The 10,000-nt window shown below is 46.5% G+C and overlaps 1 protein-coding gene across 1 annotated transcript in view; it reads left to right on the top strand.

Annotated features, from left to right (window-relative positions):
• The window catches only part of hdac5 (histone deacetylase 5), a gene marked incomplete at its 3' end in the record, with an annotated part of 100,368 nt that overhangs the window by 26,752 nt on the left and 63,616 nt on the right, over positions 1-10,000 (top strand). The window contains exons 6-9 of the mRNA XM_079531810.1: positions 2,385-2,478; positions 6,143-6,234; positions 7,741-7,863; positions 9,329-9,417. Coding sequence (XP_079387936.1) covers positions 2,385-2,478; positions 6,143-6,234; positions 7,741-7,863; positions 9,329-9,417 — 398 coding nt within the window. The remainder of the gene's footprint in view (positions 1-2,384; positions 2,479-6,142; positions 6,235-7,740; positions 7,864-9,328; positions 9,418-10,000) is intronic.

Below are 10,000 nucleotides of genomic sequence, written 5' to 3'. Positions count from 1 at the left end.
GGAACAAGGACAAGACACAAGAGAGTAAATATACTTATTACTATTTATATAAATACAGATTACTTTAGTGAGGAACAAGGACAAGACACAAGAGAGTAAATATACTTATTACTATTTATATAAATACAGATTACTTTAGTGAGGAACAAGGACAAGACACAAGAGAGTAAATATACTTATTACTATTTATATAAATACAGATTACTTTACTGAGGAACAAGGACAAGACACAAGAGAGTAAATATACTTATTACTATTTATATAAATACAGATTACTTTACTGAGGAACAAGGACAAGACACAAGAGAGTAAATATACTTATTACTATTTATATAAATACAGATTACTTTACTGAGGAACAAGGACAAGACACAAGAGAGTAAATATACTTATTACTATTTATATAAATACAGATTACTTTACTGAGGAACAAGGACAAGACACAAGAGAGTAAATATACTTATTACTATTTATATAAATACAGATTACTTTAGTGAGGAACAAGGACAAGACACAAGAGAGTAAATATACTTATTACTATTTATATAAATACAGATTACTTTACTGAGGAACAAGGACAAGACACAAGAGAGTAAATATACTTATTACTATTTATATAAATACAGATTACTTTACTGAGGAACAAGGACAAGACACAAGAGAGTAAATATACTTATTACTATTTATATAATTACAGATTACTTTACTGAGGAACAAGGACAAGACACAAGAGAGTAAATATACTTATTACTATTTATATAAATACAGATTACTTTACTGAGGAACAAGGACAAGACACAAGAGAGTAAATATACTTATTACTATTTATATAAATACAGATTACTTTAGTGAGGAACAAGGACAAGACACAAGAGAGTAAATATACTTATTACTATTTATATAAATACAGATTACTTTAGTGAGGAACAAGGACAAGACACAAGAGAGTAAATATACTTATTACTATTTATATAAATACAGATTACTTTACTGAGGAACAAGGACAAGACACAAGAGAGTAAATATACTTATTACTATTTATATAAATACAGATTACTTTACTGAGGAACAAGGACAAGACACAAGAGAGTAAATATACTTATTACTATTTATATAAATACAGATTACTTTACTGAGGAACAAGGACAAGACACAAGAGAGTAAATATACTTATTACTATTTATATAAATACAGATTACTTTACTGAGGAACAAGGACAAGACACAAGAGAGTAAATATACTTATTACTATCTATATAAATACAGATTACTTTACTGAGGAACAAGGACAAGACACAAGAGAGTAAATATACTTATTACTATTTATATAAATACAGATTACTTTACTGAGGAACAAGGACAAGACACAAGAGAGTAAATATACTTATTACTATTTATATAAATACAGATTACTTTACTGAGGAACAAGGACAAGACACAAGAGAGTAAATATACTTATTACTATTTATATAATTACAGATTACTTTACTGAGGAACAAGGACAAGACACAAGAGAGTAAATATACTTATTACTATTTATATAAATACAGATTACTTTACTGAGGAACAAGGACAAGACACAAGAGAGTAAATATACTTATTACTATTTATATAAATACAGATTACTTTACTGAGGAACAAGGACAAGACACAAGAGAGTAAATATACTTATTACTATTTATATAAATACAGATTACTTTACTGAGGAACAAGGACAAGACACGAGAGTAAATATTACAGTTTGACGGCCGCTAATTGTCCACCGCGCGTAAAACACTATACCCGACATTCGTTTAATGCGTTTAATTCGCAGTTTTAAAATAATGAAAAAGAAACAGCGGATTTATCCGGGACCTGGTGACGAGGCCGTCGCGTTATGATGACGAAACCGGAAATCAAGTCATCATCTGGGCTGCTAGGGCTTCTGGGAAATTGAGCCCAATGCAAGTGAACGGGGGGTTTGTTTGGACTACAACTTGCTCTGCACTGTGGTTTCGTTTCGCATTGTCATGGCCGCTGGCTCGTCTCATCATAACAAACCATCAAACCATTTTTCGCCTGGTTGAAAGCTGCAAATACTTCAGCGTAGCTCCAAAGGTAATAAAACAATCTCGGCAGCGTAGAATATTTGATTAAAATGCGGGTAAAGCGTTTTATGGAGTCAAACTGTTAATATTACTATTTATATAAATGTGAGGTGTAAAACCTTGTTAGTTATAGTTAACTATAGTGTGTGTGTGTGTGTGTGTGTGTGTGTGTGTGTGTGTGTGTGTGTGTGTGTGTGTGTGTGTGTGTGTGTGTGTGTGTGTGTGTGTGTGTGTGTGTGTGTGTGTGTGTGTGTGTGTGTGTGTGTGTGTGTGTGTGTGCGTGCGTGTGTGTGTCTAGGTGCCATAGCCAGCACGGAGGTGAAACTGAAGCTTCAGGAGTTTCTCCTCAATAAGAAGGAACCAGTTGGACTCAACCATTACAACCACTGTTGGTGAGAACCATTAGTAACACTTTCAGCGCCCCCTGGTGTTCATTTTAAATGACTGCAGGCAGCCAGGGCATAATAATGTATATTGTATAAACTAGGGTTGGTCCGATCAGGTGTTTTGGTACGACGCTGATCACCTGATCGGACAGACACCTACCGGTCAGGACACTGATCACCTGATCGGACAGACACCTACCGGTCAGGACACTGATCACCTGATGGGACAGACACCTACCGGTCAGGACACTGATCACCTGATGGGACAGACACCTACCGGTCAGGACACTGATCACCTGATGGGACAGACACCTACCGGTCAGGACACTGATCACCTGATCGGACAGACACCTACCGGTCAGGACACTGATCACCTGATGGGACAGACACCTACCGGTCAGGACACTGATCACCTGATCGGACAGACACCTACCGGTGAGGACACTGATCACCTGATGGGACAGACACCTACCGGTCAGGACACTGATCACCTGATCGGACAGACACCTACCGGTCAGGACACTGATCACCTGATCGGACAGACACCTACCGGTCAGGACACTGATCACCTGATGGGACAGACACCTACCGGTCAGGACACTGATCACCTGATGGGACAGACACCTACCGGTCAGGACACTGATCACCTGATCGGACAGACACCTACCGGTTAGGACACTGATCACCTGATGGGACAGACACCTACCGGTCAGGACACTGATCACCTGATGGGACAGACACCTACCGGTCAGGACACTGATCACCTGATGGGACAGACACCTACCGGTCAGGACACTGATCACCTGATGGGACAGACACCTACCGGTCAGGACACTGATCACCTGATGGGACAGACACCTACCGGTCAGGACACTGATCACCTGATCGGACAGACACCTACCGGTCAGGACACTGATCACCTGATGGGACAGACACCTACCGGTCAGGACACTGATCACCTGATCGGACAGACACCTACCGGTGAGGACACTGATCACCTGATGGGACAGACACCTACCGGTCAGGACACTGATCACCTGATCGGACAGACACCTACCGGTCAGGACACTGATCACCTGATCGGACAGACACCTACCGGTCAGGACACTGATCACCTGATGGGACAGACACCTACCGGTCAGGACACTGATCACCTGATGGGACAGACACCTACCGGTCAGGACACTGATCACCTGATGGGACAGACACCTACCGGTCAGGACACTGATCACCTGATCGGACAGACACCTACCGGTCAGGACACTGATCACCTGATGGGACAGACACCTACCGGTCAGGACACTGATCACCTGATCGGACAGACACCTACCGGTGAGGACACTGATCACCTGATGGGACAGACACCTACCGGTCAGGACACTGATCACCTGATGGGACAGACACCTACCGGTCAGGACACTGATCACCTGATGGGACAGACACCTACCGGTCAGGACACTGATCACCTGATGGGACAGACACCTACCGGTCAGGACACTGATCACCTGATGGGACAGACACCTACCGGTCAGGACACTGATCACCTGATCGGACAGACACCTACCGGTTAGGACACTGATCACCTGATGGGACAGACACCTACCGGTGAGGACACTGATCACCTGATGGGACAGACACCTACCGGTTAGGACACTGATCACCTGATGGGACAGACACCTACCGGTCAGGACACTGATCACCTGATGGGACAGACACCTACCGGTCAGGACACTGATCACCTGATGGGACAGACACCTACCGGTCAGGACACTGATCACCTGATGGGACAGACACCTACCGGTCAGGACACTGATCACCTGATCGGACAGACACCTACCGGTCAGGACACTGATCACCTGATGGGACAGACACCTACCGGTCAGGACACTGATCACCTGATGGGACAGACACCTACCGGTCAGGACACTGATCACCTGATGGGACAGACACCTACCGGTCAGGACACTGATCACCTGATGGGACAGACACCTACCGGTCAGGACACTGATCACCTGATCGGACAGACACCTACCGGTTAGGACACTGATCACCTGATGGGACAGACACCTACCGGTCAGGACACTGATCACCTGATCGGACAGACACCTACCGGTCAGGACACTGATCACCTGATGGGACAGACACCTACCGGTCAGGACACTGATCACCTGATGGGACAGACACCTACCGGTCAGGACACTGATCACCTGATGGGACAGACACCTACCGGTCAGGACACTGATCACCTGATGGGACAGACACCTACCGGTCAGGACACTGATCACCTGATCGGACAGACACCTACCGGTCAGGACACTGATCACCTGATGGGACAGACACCTACCGGTCAGGACACTGATCAACCATTGTTTTTCTCATGATCGGCCGATACCGATATGTCCGATACCGATATGTCCGATACCGATATGTCCGATACCGATATGTCCGATACCGATACGGATCTTGTGAGATGTTGCAGTCGACGCCAGCGTCCTCACTTCCCACATTCACACACCAATGGTGGCGAGCTCACACCGACCAACTCATTGGAGGCAATGTAGGGTTCAGTGTCTTGCCCAAGGACACTTCGGCATGTGGACAGGAGGAGCCGGGATTCGAACCGCCGACCCATGGATCATTGGACGACCTGCTCTACCTCCTGAGCCACAGCCGCCCTTCATAACCCGCCCGTCCCACCACGGGAGCCAGCCCGCTCCAACCTGCCCCGCAAAACCATATATTAATCTGTCTAGTAGCCTAGCAGCCTGGGGGCCTGTCTAGCAGCCTGGGGGCCTGTCTAGCAGCCTGGGGGCCTGTCTAGCAGCCTGGGGGCCTGTCTAGCAGCCTGGGGTCCTGTCTAGCAGCCTGGGGGCCCTGTCTAGTAGCCTGGGGGCCTGTCTAGCAGCCTGGGGGCCTGTCTAGCAGCCTGGGGGCCTGTCTAGCAGCCTGGGGGCCTGTCTAGCAGCCTGGGGGCCTGTCTAGCAGCCTGGGGGCCTGTCTAGCAGCCTGGGGACCTGTCTAGCAGCCTGGGGGCCTGTCTAGCAGCCTGGGGGCCTGTCTAGCAGCCTGGGGGCCTGTCTAGCAGCCTGGGGACCTGCCTAGCAGCCTGGGGGCCTGTCTAGCAGCCTGGGGGCCTGTCTAGCAGCCTGGGGGCCTGTCTAGCAGCCTGGGGACCTGTCTAGCAGCCTGGGGGCCTGTCTAGCAGCCTGGGGGCCTGTCTAGCAGCCTGGGGGCCTGTCTAGCAGCCTGGGGGCCTGTCTAGCAGCCTGGGGGCCTGTCTAGCAGCCTGGGGACCTGCCTAGCAGCCTGGGGGCCTGTCTAGCAGCCTGGGGGCCTGTCTAGCAGCCTGGGGGCCTGTCTAGCAGCCTGGGGGCCTGTCTAGCAACCTGGGGGCCTGTCTAGCAGCCTGGGGGCCTGTCTAGCAGCCTGGGGGCCTGTCTAGCAGCCTGGGGGCCTGTCTAGTAGCCTGGGGGCCTGTCTAGCAGCCTGGGGGCCTGTCTAGCAGCCTGGGGGCCTGTCTAGCAGCCTGGGGGCCTGGATTATGCAGTTTAAAATCCTTGATTATGCAGTTTGAAATCCTGGATTATGCGGGCTAAAATCCTTGTTTTTGTGCGTGCGTGCCTGCGTGCGTGCGTGCGTGCATGCGTGTGTGTGTGTGTGTGTGTTTCAGGGGCACAGCGTTGGATCAGAGCTCCTCCTACAAACTGCCCCCCCTGCTGGGCAACTACGAGAGCCGCGACGACTTCCCTCTACGGAAGACTGGTGAGTTATAGCGCCCCCATCAGGCCTGGAAGACTGGTGGTGAATTATTCACTGTTATAGCGCCCCCATCAGGCCTGGAAGACTGGTGGTGAATTATTCACTGTTATAGCGCCCCCATCAGGAGTGGAAGACTGGTGGTGAATTATTCACTGTTATAGCGCCCCCATCAGGCCTGGAAGACTGGTGGTGAATTATTCACTGTTATAGTGCCACCATCAGGCCTGGAAGACTGGTGGTGAATTATTCACTGTTATAGCGCCACCATCAGGCCTGGAAGACTGGTGGTGAATTTTTCACTGTTATAGCGCCCCCATCAGGAGTGGAAGACTGGTGGTGAATTATTCACTGTTATAGTGCCACCATCAGGCCTGGAAGACTGGTGGTGAATTATTCACTGTTATAGCGCCCCCATCAGGTCTGGAAGACTGGTGGTGAATTATTCACTGTTATAGCGCCACCATCAGAACTGGAAGACTGGTGGTGAGAACAGGATTGTGCAAAACGAGTCACTTCTGTTTGCAACCCAATCTAATCTTCAATTCAATTCAATTCAATTCAATTCAATTCAATTCAATTCAATTCAATTCAATTCAATTCAATTCAATTCAATTCAATTCAATTCAATTCAATAGCTTTATTGGCATGGGGAAACATACGTTTACATTGCCAAAGCAAAAGTGGAACCAGACAATCAAGATAAAACAATGTATTTACAAATAAATATTGTATATAAATAGGGATATAATAAAGGTGTAAACAGAGCTGTGTTACATCAACACTCTGGGTGAAACTATGACAAGATATTTATACATCCATATAGGAGACGTTAGCTTGTATGTTTTATATTTATACATCCATATAGGAGACGTTAGCTTGTATGTTTTATATTTATACATCCTTATAGGAGACGTTAGCTTGTATGTTTATACATCCATATAGGAGACGTTAGCTTGTATGTTTTATATTTATACATCCATATAGGAGACGTTAGCTTGTATGTTTATACATCCATATAGGAGACGTTAGCTTGTATGTTTATACATCCTTATAGGAGACGTTAGCTTGTATGTTTTATATTTATACATCCATATAGGAGACGTTAGCTTGTATGTTTATACATCCATATAGGAGACGTTAGCTTGTATGTTTATACATCCTTATAGGAGACGTTAGCTTGTATGTTTTTGTATTCACTTATTCTCTCTTTCTCTCTGTCTCTCTCTCTCTCTCTCTCTCTCTCTCTCTCTCTCTCTCTCTCTCTCTCTCTGTCACTGTCTCTCTCCCCCCCCCCCCCCCTCTCTCTCTCTCTCTCTCTCTCTCTCTCTCTGTCTCTCTGTCTCTCTCTCTGTCTCTGTCTCTCTCTCCCTCCCCTCTCTCTCTCTCTCTCCCCCTCCTCTCTCCCCCTCCTCTCCCTCTCTCTCTCTCTCTCTCTCTCTCTCTCTCTCTCTCTCCCCCCCTCTCTATCTCTCCCCCTCCCCCCTGTGTGTCTGGGTGTCTCTCGCCCAGCGTCGGAGCCTAATTTAAAGGTGAAGTCTCGTCTCAAACAGAAGGTGGCCGAGCGACGCAGCTCTCCTCTGCTGAGACGGAAAGACGGAACCGTCATCAATACCTTCAGGAGGAGAGTCAATGGTAATCAATACACCTGATCAATATGGTATCAATACCTTCAGGAGGAGAGTTAACGGTAATCAATACACCTGATCAATATGTTATCAATACCTTCAGGAGGAGAGTCAACGGTAATCAATACACCTGATCAATATGTTATCAATACCTTCATACATACAATACTCATACATTTATATTCATCTAATATTAGGTGAATATTCATCTAATATTAGTTGAATATTCTATAACAAATTGTCTGACTTTTTGTCTCCACCAGGCCGAAGGCATGGGGAGAGACCGTGTGTCTGTGTGTCCGTGTGTCCGTGTGTGTGTCCCCGTCCGTCTGTGAACAGCTAATCTCTGGCACCGTTAACTCGGTCGATGCCAAATTTTGCGCACACACTCCCTGGAGGCCAACGATGAACCTCTGCCCCAAAATGTCCAGAACGGCCTGATATAGTGCCACCAGGAGGGCGCTTTGTGCAAAACACGTTTTTGGACAGTACACCTACAGATTTTGTCCAAACATCATGCAATTTGGTACACAGTCTCTCTATAGCCATTCAACGAAACAGGTCTTTCAGATTTCTCAGACTCCATCCTGATTGGCTAAGATTGGCTTCCAAAGTTGGCAGGAGTGCTCAGTTTCAAACAAAATGCTGCAAATCATGAACACATCGTGTGATTTCCGTGAAATTGTGCACGCACATTCCCACTAGGCCGAGGAAGAAATGCCACGTGAACATTTTCAACTCAGCCTCATGGTGGCGCTATAACTGGCCGATTAGTGTTTTTACCTCTAACTGCACGGAACTGTGTAAAACTTTGTATGCCAACTCCCTAGAGGCCAAGGAAAAACCTTTGCCTGGAATTTTTCACATCTGCTCTTTATAGCGCCACCAGGAAGCCGACATATGTAAAACACATTTTCTAATATTACTCCTTCATATTTTAACAAAATTTCACGCAAATCGGTACACATGCTCTCCATAGTCATGTGATCAAGACTGGTTTGATTTCTCAGTAATCCACCCTCAATGGCTACGATTGGCTTCTAAACCTTTCAGGAGTATCCCGCTTTTTTCCCATTTTGTATAAATTGCCACAACTACTCAACGCAGTGTTCGATTGCGGTGAAACTGTGCATGCATATTCCCACTAGGCTGAGGAAGAAATGCCACTTCACAGTTTTCTAATCAGCCTCATGTTGGAGCTACAACAGGCCAAGCCGCTTCTCGCACGCACGCACGCACGCACGCACGCACGCACGCACGCACAAACATGTTTATATTAATCCTAAACATTTTGCCAAACATCACACACACTCCTATCCTCCTGGTGGAGACCTGTGTCCAGAAGGGCACTTTTTCTAGTTCTCTCTCCAGTGCTCCAGGTTCTGATCTCTCTCTCTCTCTCTGTATCTCTATGTCTCTCGCCCAGTCTCCAGCCTGATCTCTCTCTCTGTGTGTCTATGTCTCTCGCCCAGCCCTGTGCTCCAGTGCTCCAGGATCCGGTCCCAGTTCTCCCAGTTCCTCCACCTCGACAATCTGTGAGAACGGAGGCTCTGTGACTGAGGTGCACGCACACACACACACACACACACACACACACACACACACACACACACACACACACACACACACACACACACACACACACACACACACACACAGACACACACAGACACACAGACACACACACACACACACACACACACACACACACACACACACACACACACACAGACACACACACACACACACACACACACACACACACACACACACACACACACACACACACACAGACACACACACAGACACACACACAGACACACACACACAGACACACACACACAGACACACACACACACACACACACACACACACACACACACACACACACGCACACATCGCCCTGCAGTTACACTGGTCTGGGGTCAGAGTTATGAGATGGCCCACTTTCAGTACCGGTTCAAACTGGTGTAATCGATTCATATCGCCGGGATTCATATAGATTTGAATCGATTTCATGCCTACTTGATAGAGTTTATGTAAGAATGTCATCCAATGAATACTATGTACTTATATATACTAGTACTACTAGTACTTATGTAAGAATACTATGTAATAATGAATACTATGCTATCCTGTTAGTG

Source organism: Electrona antarctica, assembly GCF_951216825.1.
Source record: "Electrona antarctica genome assembly, contig: scaffold_110, whole genome shotgun sequence".
Taxonomy (NCBI): Eukaryota; Metazoa; Chordata; class Actinopteri; order Myctophiformes; family Myctophidae; genus Electrona; species Electrona antarctica.
Note: the sequence above shows the minus strand (reverse complement) of the source record. Positions and strands in the feature narration are given on the sequence as shown.